Raw genomic sequence first — 19,164 nt, forward strand, 5'->3', positions numbered from 1 at the left:
TTCTGGTCCCAAAAGGACCATCAGTGTGATTCAGAGACTCACTATGCAGTTTTTGATTCCCTCCAGATCTTTGTTTCTCCTTTCTTCCCCCTTTTCTGTGCAAAATGTGGCCATTTCACTGTTCATTGATACCCTAGTACAGAATAGATTTGGGGAATGGGGGTAGAATAGGACTGTCTTTTGGTGAGCCTCTCTAGTTCTGATTTACATGGAGTTAAGTTTGAAACAGCTGTGAAATACAGGTTGGGGACCATTTGTAGAAAACATTTAAGGCTCTTTCTCCTTTATCTTACAGTGAAGCACAAAATAGAATAATATAGAAGGTTCAAAAGATTCTTGTTATTATATTATTGTATCATTCTCTATCCACTTATCAAGGAGACAGCTTTATTCTTTCAGATTCAGTCTAATGGAATCAAAGAAAATAATTTCTTGAGAGAATTTATCTGGGCTCAAGTGATATGTCCTCCCTGAAGCTGTAGCACAATCACTCATAATCTTCTTGTATGTAACTTAGTACTTAATTTTGTATGCAGTTACAGTTGTTAGAGAATTGTTTGATATACTTAAATCCTGTCTTCTCAACTAGGTTATAAAGTGCCCCAAGACAGAGATTATGCCTTATTTTTCTATGTACCTTATAGCTTCTAGTATAGAGCTAAGTACAGTGAAGATCTATACAGTAAATGGTTGATGGAAATCTTGCTGGGCAAAAAGAAAATCTTTAACCCAGTTCTAGACTCCATCAGTGTTACTCTGACTGTCCTTCCTGTGGGTGGTGGCAGTGAGGGTGTTCTCTTCAAGGGCTCCACTGCCTGCAAAGTAGAAGGGAAATGACTTGGGCACAGGGGATGAGAGTAGAGGCCAGGAGCTCCCTCCCTGTTTAGAATGGCCATTGCCTCACTGCTCTTTTTGGAAGGAAGTCGATCCCCCACATCCCCAAAGGAGATCAAATACAGCCTTAAACAGTGAACAGATAAATAATGGTGATTGCTGATGACAATTCCAAGTGTAGCAGGTATAGCATCTTACCACGTGCCGGGCCTTGTTTTGCCTTCCATTCCCTCAATTAAACCATATTACAATGTTATTAAGTGGGGTGCTGTTGTTGTCTTCATTTTATGTGGAAAAATTGAGGCACAAAGGTCACCAAAGGTTACCCAACAAGGAAAGAAAGGAGTGGGATCAGGAAGAGACCAAAATGCAGAAGGAAGAAGCACTTTGAGTAATCAGGGGACTTTGATTTGACATTTCATTGTTTTATTAATGCTGGACTTCACTAGCATTTACAAATGGAGTCTTAAAAAATGACAATAAACAAGTCCTATTATCAGTATAAGTTCAAAATGCCTTTGTAGAAGGGAAGATTATTTTTGAGCTGAATAACCTGGAATCCTCCTTTATAAGTCCTTTGGATTTCAGCCGTCTTTGTGATATTCTGTTTTACTTTAAAGGCAGATGGTTGACTTCTTTGCGTTCTGGCACATAGAGGTGCATGTTTCTCTTATCTGGCCTTTGACCGACATTCCAGAGGTGGACTAGCTGGGGAATCCCAGCCATACATTCCATTTGAAACCTTTGGTTAAAAACTTTTAGCTAGAACTTCACTCTTGTCTCATCACCAGATGAGACAAGTTGGAAGGGAGGTACAGAGGAGTCTTTAGCCAGCTCCCGCGTTCCCAAGTTGTACCATGAGACTGGCTTCCAACCCATGGTACCGCAGAGGTTCCTGGTGAGCTCTCTGGAATGCAGAAGTCTAGGAATTTGGTTCTTCTAAGGATCGTGGAAAGAACCTTTTTTCCTTTAACTTGTGAGATATCTTCCCTTCCTTTCATAAGGGTGAGAGTCAGGGTTTCTTGATAGGGCATCACTCTTTAAAATGGACTTTGGGAATAATTCATCTGGTTCTCTTAAAAGTATTTGGGAGCTGGTAACTGAGTCCTAACACTTTGGGAATCTGTTCCTGGTATATCACTTAAAGATAGGTTTACCTACATATAACACACACACACACACACACACACACACACACACACACACACACACACACACACAAATCCCCGAACAAGATATTTATGTAAGATAGCAGTTTATTTCTTCCTCACATAAAAAAATAAAAAGGGGTGCCTGGCTGGCTCAGTTGGTAGAGATCAGCTCTTATCTCGGAATTGTGAGCTCAAGCCCCACGTCGGATGTAGAGATTATTTAAAAATAAAAAATTACTGGGGCGCCTGGGTGGCGCAGTCGGTTAAGCGTCCGACTTCAGCCAGGTCACGATCTCGCGGTCCGTGAGTTCGAGCCCCGCGTCAGGCTCTGGGCTGATGGCTCGGAGCCTGGAGCCTGTTTCCGATTCTGTGTCTCCCTCTCTCTCTCTGCCCCTCCCCCGTTCATGCTCTGTCTCTCTCTGTCCCAAAAATAAATAAAAAAATGTTAAAAAAAAAAAATAAAAAATAAAAAAAAAAATAAAAAATTACTTATTTCACTTAGCATAACACTCTCCAGTTCCATCCATGTTGCTGCAAAAGGCCATATTTCATTCTTTCTCATTGCCAAGTAGTATTCCACTGTGTATATAAACTACAATTTCTTTATCCCTTCATCAGTTGATGGACATTTAGGCTCTTTCCATAATTTGGCTATTGTTGAAAGTGCAGCTCTAAACAGAATAAACTGAGGGTTGATGGGGAGTGGGAGGGAGGGGAGGGTGGGTGATGGGCATTGAGGAGGGCACCTATTGGAAGGAGCACTGGGTGTTGAATGGAAACCAATTTGACAATAAATTTCATATTAAAAAATAAGTAAACAAATAAAAATTTAAAAATTAAATGAAAAATAAAATTTAAAAATCCAGAGATAAACGATCCAGGGTTGATAATAGTAGCTCCTACAGTGTCATCAAAGATCCTGGCTTCTCTCTTTCTAATTCACATTCCTAGGGCACCTCGGTGGCTGAGTCCGCTAAGCGACTGACTTCGGCTCAGGTCATGATCTCACAGTTCATGAGTTCAAGCCCCGGGTCAGGGTCTGTGCTGACACCTCAGAGCCTGGAGCCTACTTCAGATTCTGTGTCTCCCTCTCTATCTGCCTCTTCCCCATATTCGCGCTCTCTCTCTCTCTCTCTCAAAAATGAATAAACATTAAAAAAGAAATCTAATTCACATTCCTCACACATGGCTCGAATTATCAAGGTTCCCTCATGGCCCAAGTTAGCTGCAGGAGCTAGAGCCATCAGCCTACATTGCAGACCAGAAGGAGGAGAAAGAACCTGTTAGGTGAGTGGACTCCCTTTAAAAAATCTTCCCACTCGTCATACCTAATATGTCCACTTATACACAGGCCAGATTTTATGCATGTGTTTTCACCTAACTGCACAAGAAGCTGAGAAGTGTGGTCTTTTATTTTAGGAAGCAACATGCTTAGCTAAAAATTGGTGCTCTGTTATTAAGTAGAAAGGGGAAAATAGATGTGGGGCAGCCAATTAGCAGACTATAGCACAGTGGGTGGAACCTTCCTTTAAAAAAAAAACAGCTTTATTGAAGTGTAATTGACATACAATAAACTGCACATATTTAAAGTGTTCAATTTGACAAGTTTTTACGTAAATACATACTTGTGAAATCATCACCACAATTAAGGTAATGAACATATCCATCACCCCAAAAATACCCTTTTACAATTGTCCCTTTCTGCCCACTCTGGGCTGGGGCCCCCCAGATCACCACCAGGTTCAAGGATTCCTAAGAGGACTCACAGGATTCAGAACATAGCCGTAGTCACAGCTATGACTTATTTCGGCAAAAGGAATACGAAAGCAAAGTCAGCAAAGAGGAAAGGTACATGGGCAAAGTCTGGAGGAAACCAGGTGCAAGCTTTCAAGAGTTTTCACCCAGTGCAGTCACACAAGATGCACTGAATTGTGACAACACCTAGAGAATACTGTTACCAGGAAAGCTCCTTAGAGAGTTAGGGCCCAGGTCTTTACTGGGGGCTCGTTGGTTGGGTACCCTCTTCCTAGCACATAGCAAAATTGCAGACTCCCAGAAAGAAAAGTTATACCTGTGGCCTGCACTGTATTTCTGTTGGACAAGAAGTTTACTACTCAGGATGCTGGGGGTAGAGCTAGGACTGAGACAGATTTGTGTCTTTATATTTTCTGTCTCCAGTTCTTTCCTCCCCTTCTCTTTCAAATTCATTCCAGTTATGCCTTCCTTTTCACTATTCTGTGAAATTGGTCTTGTTAAGGTCCGTGTGGCTAAATTGAGTCACCCGTTCTCAGTCTTTCTCTTGACCCATCAGCAACATTTGATACAGCTGACCAGTCTCTCTTGACTTCTAGAATATCCCACTTATTTGGTGTTTCTCCTGCCTCCCTGGTGATCCTTCTTGATCGCTTTGTTAGTTCATCATCTTCACCTCTTGGTCCTTAATGTGGAAGTATTCTTGGGCTTGACCCTGGTGCTCTTGTCTTTGTATATGTGCTCAGTCTATGGATCATCTCATCCAGTTTCATTTCTTTATATTCCACCTTTATGCCACAGTTACATATTAATGTTTTCAGCCCAGAGGCAGACTTCTATATCTAACTCGCTGCTCATCATCTCTACTTAGAAATCTAAGAGACCTCTCAAATTTAAAGTGTCCAGTTGATCTTAAATTCCTCAAACCTGCTTTACCCAAAGTTTTACCCATCTCAGTTAATGATAACCGCACCGGGTGGTTTCCAGATGTTCAGGCCCAAAACCCAGGAGTTGACCTGCATCTTCAATAGTGTATTCAGAATTCAAACCATTTTTTACCACCTCCGGTGCTGCCACCCTGCTACCCTACCCTCTAAACTACAAGTGGTCTACTGCTTGCACTCTGGTAGTTGCCTTCTGATTCAACTTTTCCCCCTTCCCCTCTGTTCTCCTTCATTCTATCCTATAAACAGCTAGAACAATCCTATTAAAATGTAAAACAAGCCATGTCTCTCACTTAAAGCCAGTAGCTCCCCAGACTCCCCATTCCTTGCAGAATAAGAGCCAGTCCTTATTATGGTTTGCACAGCCCTACATGGCTGCTAAGGCCCCCCACCCACCAGACGTGTATTTGACTTTATCCCACACCACTCTTACCCTTGCTCACTCTACTTCAGTTCCACTGGCCTCCTCTGTCTCAAACAGACCAGTGTGCTATACCTTAAGACCTTTGCACTTTTTTCCCTTAATGTAGAACTCCTCAGTGAGGTCTACCCTGACCAACTTACTTAAAATTACAACCCTCCTTGCCCTCTGCTTCACACTCACAATCCCCCTTACCTACTTCTGTTTTAACACATACTATGTATGTGTTAGTGTCTAACATACTATGAAATTTTTAAAATATCTGTGTTTATTGTTTGTGACTCTTTTCACTAGAATATAAAAATTAAAGTTGTGACACAAATTTTTGTCTGTTTTGTTTACTGATAACGTCACAAATAACTAGAACAGTGCCTGGCTCATTGTAGGCTGATTGGATAAGTGAGAGTAATGTGACAGAACTGTAATTCAGACCCGGCTATGTCTGGCTCTAAAGCCTTCGTTCTGGTCTTAAAAAAAAAAAAAAGTAATGTGTAGTTTGTATACAGTGGGCTGCATGGGTCTTGGATCTAAAGCTCTGTGGGGTTTGGCATGTGTGTATACCCACGTGGCCACCATGATGTATCAGTTACTCTAAAGGGTTCCCTTGTCTCGTGTCCTTTCCCAATGAATGCCTCCACTTGCCTCAGTTACTGTGCCGTCACCTATCACCATGCATTGGTCTTATTGATTCTTGAACTTCATATGGATGGAATCATATTGTTTGTAGTCTTTTGTGTCTGCCTTCTTTAGACCAACATAGTATAGTGTTTTTGAAATTCATTCATGTTGTCCCATGTGTCAGTAGCTTGTTCTTTTTTGCATAGCACATTTGTTTGTCCATTCTTCTGTTGGTAGACATTTTAGTTATTTCTGATTTAGGGCTTTTATGAGTGGAGCTGCTTTGAACATTCCTGTACCTGTCTTTTTATGGGGTCTGCCTTCATTTTCTTGGGTTCTCTTGGGAGCTCGGCGTAGGAATAGTCATATAATTAATGTCAACTGATAAACTACCAAGTGCTTTTCTTGAATGCAGTTGTACAGTTTTGCGCTCAGCACCCACACAGGGGACTTCGGTTATGCCACATCTTCACCAGCACTTGGAATTATTAGTTTTTATAATTTTAGTGTGAAGTTATTTTCTTCTGTAGAAAAACTGATTAAAACAGGAATATGATCAGGGAAGGACCCTTTCCTTTTAGGCCTTGGATTCTGTATTTTTACTGCATGAGAAGTACCCAACCAGTAAAACATACGGTAGCAAGAACATCTAGGATCATAATCTAATTCAGCCTCTTATGCATTGTGGCACCTCCAGTCGGAACATCTTGCCAGGCTCAGTCAGGCTTAGTCATCCTTGGAGCTGTCTAGGGCTGTTGCAGCCAACTGTGTGTGAGCGTGGTTTAAGCAGAAATGTATCTTATTTCTTCAGAGTTTTTCTGTTATATTAAATGTATGTTGAAAATATTTACTTGTAATTAAAATACTTTCTTCTAACTTTCTAATAAAGTGCCTTGTAGTAACTTAAATTGGGTTCTGGGCTAAGATAGGCCTAAGTTTGCATCTTGGCTCGACCACTTTGTGTGATCTTGGTCAAGTCTCTTAATCCTTCAGGCATCCTTATCTGTAAAATGGGTGGATATATTACCCACCTGTTAGAATTATTATAAGACTTACATGAGATAATGCAGTATATAACAAGTACGTGTTACATGGTGGGTGCCTAATGAGTCATACACATTTTCTTATACTTTGAAGAACTAGAATGCATTTAAGTCCCCACATCCCTTTGAGTCATACCATTAAACACAAACAAAAAATATCTATTGAACTATTGCCAGTAGTATGGAAATCAGTGTGGTATATCTAGTTTCTAAGCAAACACTGAGAAAATCCAGTCTTGCTATTGCCTTGTTACCTCAGGTACTAAATCATTCTTGGCTTTCTTGTTGACATAGGTGCTGTGGCATAAAGGTTTATTGAGTCAGTAAACACTTGTTGGTCTATGATATGTTTTTCCTTCCTAACAAAATTCTGCTGTATTACCCGACAATTTTTACATGTTATGTAAAAGGAAAGATGGTCCAGAGCCTTATGGGACATGAAAAAGCTGAGGGCAAGGAGTGTAAGTCATTATTCGTCTTCCCCTCTGGTGTGTATAATCTCCATGAGGCTGAGAACCACATCCCTCTACAATTCCAACAACTAACCTGGTACCCAGAGTACAAGAGACGCTCACTAAATGTATGGAATGTGTAAAAGAGTGAAGAAGGATAACAAGCAGAGGGGAAGAAGTATGTGTCCCAGATTCAGTTCTGTGACTCTTTATATCTTGGATATAGATACATCAGTCAGAAGCTAGAAAATGTTTGCTTTGGAAAGAAACAAAAACTTAACCCATTGAAAGCGTTCATAAATAGCAGCCTTCAATGAGGAACAAGACAGCATATCCAGTCTCTTCCATTTGTTCATCCAGTCATGTTCCCTTTCCTTTCTAGCAGGGCTTGAAGATACATAGTTGAACAACACAGTTCATACGTTTCTTAATAGCCAACTCTGTGGAATATAATAATCCCTTTGATGTTGGCAGAACCAGAATTCCTTTTGGGCCAGCATGTCTCTGCTCTGAAGGGGAAAGAGAAACCTATAATGCTGTGGGTAGGCATTGAGGGGGAGATTTTGGAGGAAAGAGCATGAACCCAGGTGATCGCAGTTTAATAAACCTGAGCATGTTTTAGGAGCGCAGGTGAGGTAGCTCTTGCTCCCAGCGCTAGTCAGTGAATGAGGAGGCATTAGGAAGTTATAACATTTTATCTAACAGATGTTTGCTGAGCAGCTATACTATGCCGAGCCCTTTGGTAGAAGGCCAGAGGTGTGTGTCACCCAAGGACCTAAAGGAGACTCAGTATGACTGGAGTTTAGAGTATGAGGAAGGAGCGCAGAGAGGTGAGACAGATAGAAAGCAGGGGCAAGATAGCTGCAGCACGGGAGAGAGAGGAAGCATAAAATGGAGTCTGAGAACTTGTTATGACTCTGGTAAGCGGCATCCTTTGTGTGAGTCCCCATTTGTCAGAGCCTCTCCAAGGAAGAGAATGTGCTGAATTTGAACCACTTAAACCAGAAGTAGAAAGGCAGTATCCAAAGTTTCCCTCCCAACTCTTCCTAGAAGACCAGGGTAGGCCTGTTTTGGTAAGGCAAGGTCAAGTCAAATGACAGTTGCTGACTCCAGAGCAAGGGACAGTCCTGTCTCTTTCAGTTAGGGGGAACTTCCTCATTGGGTGGCACTGAAGATTTTCTGCACACCTCAAGCACAATTCAACTGAAACCCAAATTGTGGCCATTTAAATCATTTTCTGCAAATGGTGTCTATTTTGTCTGTGTGGATTATCTCCTTGTTGCTACAGATGTACATCTGTAAATGTTTCAGGTGTGATCAGATGTAAAGTAGAAGAGGGACTAGATAAGCAAAACAAACATCTGTACCTGTCCTTGGTCTCCCCTCAGAAATTTCTCCCACATATTAGGGAAAAAGTGTGTCAGTTTTAGCTTGAGATCAATGGACATCCGCGGAGATTCATGGAATAATATACCTTTTGACACTTGTTTATAAAAGTTAAACAGGAGAGTGCTTTTTTACTAAAGGAGGACGCTGTTTGGCATTCTAACATTCTTTCTTTAGGTAGAGCGGTTTCCCCATCAGATCATCTATCACTTTTCTCCTAAATTCCTTACGTTTGACTGGATTGTCTTTCTCAAATTTTTTGTAGGCTATTCAGCTTGACCCTGAAGAAACTCGTCATGCTAAAAGAAATGGACAAAGATCTTAACTCGGTGGTCATTGCTGTGAAGCTACAGGTAAGTTGAGCAGGATTGTTTGTTCGGGGTCCAAGGAAGCTGGATAACTTTATGCCTGCTGTTGGGACTTGAGAAATACTGATGAGGGTCTGCCTCTCCCTTCCTTCCCTCCCCTCCCCTCCCCTCCCCTCCCCTCCCCTCCCCTCCCCTCCCCTCCCCTCCCCTCCCCTCCCCTCCCCTCCCCTCCCCTCCCCTCCCCTCCCCTCCCCTCCCCTTCCCTTCCCTTCCCTTCCCTTCCCTTCCTCCTTTCCTTTCCTTTCCCCTTTCCCCTTTCCCCTTTCTTTTCCTTTTCTCCTTCCTTCCTTCCTTCCTTCCTTCCTTCCTTCCTTCCTTCCTTCCTTCCCTCCCTCCCTCCCTCCCTCCCTCAGCCAAGCAAGGAGCAGGAGTATAAGATGACTGAGCTCATGAGACTTAAGGAGTCCCAGTTCTGTCTCTTAGTTAAACCACTCAGTTTCTTTAAACTTTAGTGTCTTTGTCTGAAGATTTAAAATGGTTCTTCCTGCCTTGCATATCTAACAGGATTAGTATGAAGATCAAGTGATACAGATGCTAAAGTGTTGGATAAATGATTCAGAAATTGCTGTGGTGGCCAGTGTTTGTTTCGAGGTTTTCTATAGGGTAGAGGAAATTTATAGATTATTGTTTCAAATTTGGCAATTAAAAACTTACTGAACATTTTAGCTTCTGGGCAATCCACCCACTTATTCCTTATACTTATTCAGTATCTTAAAGGGACCCAAAATATTTCACAAACATTCGTACTCTAAGCATTCCCAAAGTTCAGGAAAGAAGGGAGAACCTGAACTACAGGAAGGTTAAGGAATTTACATGTTGCCAGCTAACTACCAGGTAGCAGAAGTGGTACCAGAAACTAAAGAGCAGGTAATTTATATAGTCATTAAACTCCACTACCAGGCCTTCCTTAACTGGTAAGTCCTTCCTAAGGATGACTCCCTAGAGTTTACTGAGATTCTAGAGTCATTAAATAATGATTGGATCCTTTAGCTTAAGAATGGTGTATTTAGTGAATTCTTACTGGTTGGAAAGTAGTGAACTGTATGGTAACTCCTACTAACCAGCACAGTTTATTAGCTAGATCACCTATTATGAGCAGTCTGTTGTTCTAATAGTGGCCTCATTAAAATCCACATCTGTGGCACTCCCAGTATGTGTCCCCTACACTGAGATCCTCAGCTCTCTTTCTGAGATAAATACATTATCTTAATTTAGTCCTCAAAACTTAAAGTATTTTAATTACTCTTTATGAATGCCTGCATGTCCCACTTTATATTTTGATTTCCTGTTCATCTTTGCGCATGTAATTCCTCCCAATTCTGTGAAACATTCCCAGGCATCCTGAGTTGAAAAAACAAGTACACGGCAACTATGTGCAAGTGGAGACTTACAGTGTCTTTTCTTTCTGTCCTGATTTTATACCCATTTCTAGGTCATGGGCAGGGTTCCAGTTTTCAGGAACCATTGCCTTTGCTATAAAAGCTGTTGCTTTCCAGTACAAACACTGTTGGTATGGTTTTAAAAGTTCCCTGCTGCTTTTGCCATCCCCACAGTCAAATGCCTTTGCCAAAAGAAATAATGTCCTTTATTTCCTGATTAAATATTTAACATTCTGTAAAATTTAAAATTATACCCAAAAACTATAAATATCCTGAATTTTTTATTGCTTTACTTCCAAGCAGCTGAAAGTAATTACAGATGTTATCACACTCATTTATCCAGTGGCTTGTTTATTCATTTATTCGTTCATTTAATACATATTTACTGAGCACCTATTGTATGCAAAGCATTGCTCTAGGCACAGGGGATACAGCAGTGAGGGGATAAAACAGAAATGGGAAACATGCATAAAGCACGTCTGCTCATGGTGAAGTATGCAGTTGTCTTGAACAAACACTTGTGCAGTTGAGTTGTGAATTAGAATAGTTGCTTTTGTAACGGAATAGCATTTTTATGTGAAAGAAGGGCTTACAGACAAACTGGTTATTCAGACTCGGCTACTTGGAAGACATTTTCTTGAAAATGAACAACCTATCACTTAAAGGGAAACAACTGAGAATCTTTTGGGCCAATGATAAATAAAATTTGATCTTTCATGTGAAAATTAGAATTTTGGAAAATGTGTCAGTATAAGCCTGACAGCTTCCCAGTTCTTAAGGACTTGACTGAAGAGATCAATGGTGATAGTAATGGCAGTGGTTTTCTCAGTTGTATAGTAAAATGTGTAGAAAGGTTTGCCTGATTCAGTGAACCCGTGTTTTCCAAATGACCAGTGCATGAGGTTACAAAATCATGCTGGGATAAGATCTGTTCAAAGAACAAAATAGACCAATGGATTTGGTTTTGTTTTTAACATTTTATTTTGAAATAATTTTAAATTTGCAGGAGAGATGCAGGGATAATATATAGAGTTTCTGTATTCCCCTCACCCACCTTCTCCCAATGTTAACATCTTTCTTAACCATGGTACCTTTATCAAAACTAAGAAATTATCATTGGTACAATACTATTAACTAAATTAAAGACTTTATTCAGATTTCTCAGTTTTGCCACTGATGTCCTTTTTCTGTTAATTGGATTTTAATATGTAACAGTGCTATAAAAGTCTCCTCCTTTTTTTTTTTTAACTTTGTATCTCTTTGAGTGTGGATTTTTTTCATATACCCAACCAAAACAATATTTTGCAACAAATTGAATGCAGAAGCAGGTAGGAGAATCCAACTATTAGCCAGACATTAAAGAGATTTGCAGAAATGTAAAAGAATGCTGTCTCCTTCATACTGCTGTTGGAAATGTAAAATCATGCAGCCACCTTAAAAATAGTCTGGCAGTTCCTGAAAAGGTGTGACATAGAGTCATGAGGTGGCCCAGCAATTCTATTCCTAGATATTACCCAAGGGAAATGAAAACATGTCTACATAAAACTGCACATAAATGTTCATTGGCAGCATTTATTCATAAGAGCTAAAAACTGGAAACAAACCAAGTCCATTGACTGACGAACGGATAAGTGAAAGGTGGTATATCCATGCTACAACATGGATGAAGCTTGGAAACATTGTGCTAATAAATGAAAGAAGCCAGTCACAAAAGACCACATGTCGTATGATTCCATTTATATGAAATGTCCATGATAGGTACATTGATAGAGTCAGAAAGTAAATTAGTGGTTGCCTGGGGTTGGGGGTAGAGGGTGAGAAGATTAGTAGGGTGACAGCTAAAGAGTATCGGGTTTCTTTTGGGGGTGATGAAAATGCTGTAGAACTTATTGCGGTAATGTTTGCACAACTCTGAATATACTAAAAGCTATTGAAATGTACACTTTAAATGGGTGAATTGTATAGTATTTGAATTCTATCCCAATAAAATTGTTTAAAAAAAAACATGCCATCTTCTTACTAAATTGTTTTTGTTTTGGAAAAGACATTTTTCATTAAAAAATGTTCTTATGTAAACATGTGAAAGGTTTATTATTTTTAAGTGAATTAATACATATTTTTATTATATTTTTAAAATATATTATTTATTTGAGAGAAAGAGAGCACGAGCAGGAGGGGCAGAGGGAGAGAGAGAGAGAGAATCCAAGCATGCCCCTGCGCTGTTAGTGTGAGCCTGATGCAGGGCTTGAACTCATGAACCAAGAGACCATACCCGAGCTGAAACCAAGAGTCGGACACAACCAGCTGAACCACCCAAGGACCCCTATACATATTTTTAAATGTCTCAGTTTAAATTCCTCATATGGTAAATACTGATAGTTGTACCTACATAAACAAAAGCTACTTGGATGTATAATTTTTGTGTGTGGGGCTTGATCTCATGGTTCGTGAGTTCGTGACCTAAGCCGAAACCAAGGGTCCCAACTCTTTATAAATTTTTTTTAATGTTGATTTATTATTGAGAGAGAGACACAGAGCATGAGCAGGGGAAGAGCAGAGATGGGGGGAGACACAGAATCTGAAGCAGGCTTCAGGCTCTGAGCTGTCACCAGAGAGCCCAATCGATGCAGGGCTCAAACCCATAAACCACGACATCATGACCTGAGCCGAAGTCGGACACTTAACCAACTGAGCCACCCAGGTGCCCCTCTACCTATTTTCTCAAAATATTACTACAGGACTCTTAAAATTTTAGGTGACCATTCATGAATAATTTTGCATTTAAAAAGGAAACATTTAAAACACTAGGAACCCAGGTTCCTGGGTGGCTCAGTTAGTTGAGTGTCCAACTTGATTTCAGCTCCCGTCATGATCCCAGGGTTGTGGTATCGAGCCCCACATCAGGTTCTGCACTGAGCGTGGAGCCTGCTTAAGATTCTTTCTCTCTCTCCCTCTGCCCCTCTCCCCCACTCACACACACTCTCTCTCAAATAAAAAATAAAAAAACAGCAGGAACCTAATTATTAATGCAGTAATAATGCTCAATAATGGGTATTTTATGCACTATAAGTAATGATATTGTAGTATCAGATATAAAGTGTCTTGCTTCTATACTGCAAATGAAGATCTACTGTTATATAGCTTAAAGATGATATGTAAAGGTACTAAAGATAATTCTGAAATTGGACCCAAGTAGGTAGTGCCCTAGGCCCTGGAAGAAGCAAGTACTGTGGCCCATGAAGAGCAAATCTTTGGAGAAGGACAAGAAAGATGAGAATAGTAGTACACCATGCTTTGAAAGCACCAGTGCTCACTGTGATCCCGGGACTGCCCTGTACTCTATGTCCTGTTACCTGCACACACAGATTGGTTTTAACAGGTTTGCAATTCAGATAATGCAATTGGGAAAGAAAGTTTTACAAGTATTTATAGCACATATTTGGATAGTGAGAGTTCAAATAATAAGGGCTGTTGCTATTGGAAGGAGATATGTCCTGTGGGGAAATAAATAAGATAAAGGGATCTAGCATGCCAGAGGTGAGAGAAGTTAGGGTGGTCAGGGTAGGCCTCATTGAGACATGACATTTATGCAAAGACTTTGAAGGTGAAAGGAGGGAGCCATGCAATATCTGGAGAAAGAGCATTCTAGGCAGAAGGAAAAGGCAAAGCAAAGCCCTAAGGCAGGAATGTTTCTGGCAGAACCAAGAGGAAGGAAGTGGTGGCCAGTGAGGCTGGAGAGGAACGAAAGCAGAAGGAGGTGAGGTCAAAGACGGAAGGTGTAGTGGGGGTGCTTGGGTGGCTCAGTCAGTTAAGCGTCCAACTTCAGCTCAGGTCATGATCTCAAGGTTCGTGAGTTCGAGCCCTGCATCGGGCTCTCTGCAATCAGCATGGAGCCCACGTCGGATCCTCTCTTTCTCTTCCCCTCCACCACTTGTGCGCTCTCTCTCTCTCTCTCTGTCTCTCTCTCTCTCAAAAATAAACATTTTTTTAAAAAAAGAAGGGAGGAACAGGATATGTGCAGATAATTACAAAGTCTCTGGCTTTCGATCTGTGTGAATTGGAGGGTTTTGAACAAAGAAGTGATGGGATCACTGTGGCTGTTGTATAGAGAAGAGACTGTAGGTAGGGAAGAGGAATGAGGAAGACCAGTTCGTTAATAAGCCATAACAGTGGTTGAGGCAAGAGATGAGGGTAGCACCGGATTGTTTTCTTTTCTTTTTAAAGTTTATTTAAGCAATCTCTGCACCCAACATGGTGCTTGAAGTCACAACCCCAAGATCAAGAACGACGTGCTCTACAGAATGAGCCAGGCAGGCACCCTGCCAGAGGTTTTCCCTAAACAACTAGCGGGTGGAAATGCCATTAAGTGAGATGGAGAAGACTGGCTGAAGCAGGTTTGAGGGAAAGATCCAAAACTCAGCTTATCGTGTTATGTCTGAGATGCCTATTAAACATGCAGGAGGATGTGCTCGCTTCGGCAGCACATATACTAAACATGCAGGAGGAGATGTTGAATAGATAATTGAATATATGGGTTTAGAGTCCAGGAGAGAGGTCTGGGATAGAGAGATAATTTGGAGAGTATATTTAATTAAGACCTTAAAATTGGATGAGATAATTAGGAGTGGAGTGAGTGACTGCAGAGAAGAGAACAAGTCTAAGGATTAAGGCCCCAGGCACTCCAGCATTAGGAAGTCAGAGAGGGGAGGAAGGACCGGAAATGGAAGCCTAGAGAGAACAGCCAGAGGATAAGAGGAAATCAAAGAGAGTATGGGATCCTGGAAGCCAGATGAAGGAAGTGTTGCTGGAAGTCAAGAGTGACTATCAAAAGGCGCAGATAAGCCCAAGGAGATGAGAATGGGTCATCAGGTTCTTTAAAGTGAAGGTTATTTGAGACCTTGTCAGTAGCATTTTTGGTGGGATGGTGGAGATAGGAAGGTTGACTGGAATGCATTTACAAGAAAAATGAAAGCAGAGGACTTCAGGAGAGCAAAAATAGACAGCTCTTGAGTTTGCTAAGGGAAGGCGAGATAGGGGTTGGTAGCCAGCAGGGCACATGGTGACAAGAGAGGGTTTTTTGGGGTTGTTGTTTTGTTTTAAGATCAGAGAGATAACAACATGTTTGCTAATAGAAATGATCCAGAATAAAGAGGAAGGTTGATTTTGTAGGACCTGAAAGACTGGGTAGAAGAGTATCTGAGCAGGTGAGGAGGGATGAGTTCTGGTGCCCAAGTGCAGTGGTTGACTTCAGATGGGAGTAGGGCCTCCATCTGTATAACAGGAGGGTCGGAGGGGACATGAGCACAAATGTGCTAAGTAGGTAAGTGTGCTGGGAGTTGTGGGAGCCCTTTTCCTAGTGCTTCTGTCTTCTCAGCTAAGTAGGAATAAAGGTTATCAACTAAAGTGAGGAGAGGTTAGGAGGTGTTAGGGGTTTGAGGAAAAATGCATCATCAAGCAGAGCAGAAAAGGGGAAAGACTTGGGAAAATACAGAGTAATTGCCAGACTGTCTTGTCAGCCCACTACAGATTCGGGGACATGTATTAAATAAAGACAGACCAGGCCGCCTGATTATATGATTCCTTCTGGGCATGTTCAGCTAGTGCAGTTGGACTTCAACAGAGTTGTAATTTACCAAATGACTATGGCAGACTAGCAGCAGGGTGTGTGCAAGAACATGTTTATTTATAAAGATTGACTGTGGCATTTAAGCTGGGTAAGGAGGAAAGAGGGAGAGCAGGGCCATGAGGAAAATTGAAACAATGGAAGGATCTTTGGATCATAGGCCCTGGCAGAAGAATTATTGTTGACAAACCAGAGAGAATGAGCTGAAAAGATAGGTGTAATCAGAGAGTGGGGTACATGAAACTGAGATTAGATATTGCTTGTAATTATTGGTAATGATAAGATTCAGCATGTGATCATGTGGGTGAGTAGCTAAGACAAGTGTGAGGACAAGATCATTGAAAGAGAGGGATTATGAGATTGAGGCAGCCAAGATGTTGGAAAGAGCATATATTGAAACCATAGAGAGTTATGGCTGAGATAGTACCGGGGAAAGGAACAGTGAGTGAGGAGCTGAAATCAAGAAATAAGCAGAAATGACTACAGTTAAAGATCCCAGCCACAGCAGGGAATAGAGGGTCATATGAACTGAGGGTATCAATTCAGAATAGGGTTTTTGGCGAGGTGGAAGGGAGAATGTTCTAGAGCTGGTGATGAAAATAAGGACATCTTCCTCATCTCCAAGCCAAGTGTGCGCATTACAGGAGAAAAGCAACCACCGTTTGAGAGAACTACCCAAGAAGCATGTCCTCAGTGGAGGTGAGGTTTCAGCTAGAACAGTGTTTCTCAGCAGCAGCACTCTAGACATTTGGGCCAGATCATTGTGTTGTGGGGTCTGCTCTGTACATCATAGGATGGTCAGCAACAACCTTGACCTCTACGCTCTAGAAATACCTCACATACACACAGATACCACCCCAGTTATAACAACCAAAAATATCTCTAAATATTGCCAAATGTTTCCTACCTTTTGTTGAAACCACCACTATATATATAAGCCACATTCTGAATTCTCTCAGCGTTTCTGAGATTCATTTTACAGAGATTTTAAAAATCATTGAACTCAGGTGAAAACTTTGTCAAGATTCTTGTTTGTAATAGCGGTTACTACAAAAAGTGTTTTCTAACAGACAAGGCAGAATTTCCTTTGTTATTTTAATTGGTATTCTATTCTAGTTACAAAACTATTCTAATTACAATTCTATTCTAGTTACAAAAACATTCTGAAATACTGTATTTAGATTTTCCTTCCTGCATTAAGCAAAATTTGCATTTTGTAAAAGCAAAAGTTAGGAGTGCTTGGGGTGGCTCAGTTGGTCAAGTGTCCCACCTGAGCTCAGCTCATGATCTCACAGCTCACGAGTTCTAGCTCCACATTGGGCTCTCTGCTGTCAGCACAGCTCATATGCGTGCGCTCTCTCTCTCTCTCTCTCTCTCTCTCAAAAATAAATAAAAATATTTTTTAAAAATTAGAAATGGAGGGACGCCTAGGTGACTCAGTCTAATTAAAAATAATTAGAAATGGATAAGAAACCTAAATATAAAAACTAAAATTATAAAAATTCTTTTTAAAAAAATTTTTAATGTTAATTTTTGAGAGAGAGTGACAGAGTGTGAGTGTAGGAGGGTTAGAGAGAGAGGGAGATGCAGAATCTGAAGCAGGTTACGGGCTCTGAGCTGTCAGCATAGAGCCCAACACAGGGCTCGAACCCACGGACCGCGAGATCATGACCTGAGCCGAAGTCAGAGGCTTAACCAACTGAGCCACCCAGTGCCCCAAAATTATAAAATTTCTACAAGGAAGCAGCAGAATATCTGCTCCAACATGGCAGAGTAACTTCACAGTCTTGGAGTAGGCAGAGATCTTTTAGATAGGAGCCAGAATGCATTAACCATTAAAAAATAATAAAGTAGACTTGGTCAAAATTAAATACTTCATCCAAAGATACCATTAATAAACTGAATAGACAAGAAAATAATTTACAATACATATGTCTGACAAGTGACTTGTATAAATAAAAAAACTCTTACAACTCAAAAACAAGTTAAAAAAACCTGGATGAAAATGTTTGACCAGGCACCTCGTAGAGATTTACATGGAGATTTACAAATGATCAATAAACTAATGAAAATGTGCTTAATAGTATTAGTCATCAGGGAAATGCAAATTGTAACCACAGTGATATTCCACTGTGCGTACCCATTAGAATCCATGAATCAAGACCTGATCACACCAACTGCTAGTGAAGATAAGGAGCAACTGGGGCTTTTAGACACTGCTGCCGGGGTGGGAATGGTACCAACACTTTGAAACTGGTCTGGCAGTTTCTCATAAAGTTAAGCATACATCTACCCTAAGACCCAGCAGTTCCTTTCTTAGGTGTTTGCCCTAGAAAAAGTAACACATATGTCTATAAAGACTTCTAACAAGAATGGCAGCTTTGGCCATAGTAGCCAAAAACTAGAAACAGCACAAATGTGAATGTTCAGCAACAGTAGAATAGAATTCTACTCGGCAATAAAAAGGAATGAACTGCTAATATATGCAACACCCTGTATGAACCTCAAAGATGATGTTTGAAGAAGCCCGACCAGAATAGCGCATACCGTATGACCCCATTTATACGGAATGTTAGAATCGGTAAAACTAACCTATGGTGAAAGAAGTCAGAACAGTGCTTGCCTCTGAGAGAGCAGTGTAGGATTGTCTGGGCAGGATCACAGAGTTTTTCTGGAGCGATAGAAATGTACATCTTTTTTCTTTTTAATTTTTCATTTTATTTTAGAGTATGAGCCAGGGAGGGGGGGAGAGAGAGAGAGGGAGAGGGAGCGAGAGAGAATCTCAAGCAGGATCCATGCTCAGCATAGAGCCCAACATGGGGCTCAGTCTCACAACCCTGGGATCATGACCTGAGCCAAAATCAGGAGTCAGACACTCAACCGACTGAGCCGCCCAGGCACCCCGGAAATGTTGCATATCTTGAGGCAGATGCGGGTTACATAGGTATATGCATTTATCAACTCATTGATCCTGTGTGTTCAAGATGTAGACATTTCACGGTTTTTAAATCTCAATTTTTTTTGAAAAAGTAATTTATACAAATTTATTGGCATTCCTCAGGCCCTCCTGCTGATCTCTTTTTACACTTTAGGAATAGTTTGGCCCAACTTTAGAGCTAAAAATGCTGGGGTATCTAACCCATTCTTAGGCTGGAAGAGGTGGAGCTGAAAGGAGAGGTTCCTGGGAAAACAT

General features: G+C 40.9%; 1 protein-coding gene across 3 annotated transcripts in view; it reads left to right on the forward strand.

The window, feature by feature from the left end:
- PACS1 (phosphofurin acidic cluster sorting protein 1) overlaps positions 1-19,164 on the forward strand; it is a 151,985-nt gene that overhangs the window by 101,350 nt on the left and 31,471 nt on the right. For all 3 annotated transcript variants that reach the window (XM_042958569.1, XM_042958570.1, XM_042958571.1), the window contains exon 2: positions 8,867-8,954. In XM_042958569.1, coding sequence (XP_042814503.1) covers positions 8,867-8,954 — 88 coding nt within the window. The remainder of the gene's footprint in view (positions 1-8,866; positions 8,955-19,164) is intronic.

This window comes from Panthera tigris, chromosome D1, assembly GCF_018350195.1.
Source record: "Panthera tigris isolate Pti1 chromosome D1, P.tigris_Pti1_mat1.1, whole genome shotgun sequence".
Taxonomy (NCBI): Eukaryota; Metazoa; Chordata; class Mammalia; order Carnivora; family Felidae; genus Panthera; species Panthera tigris.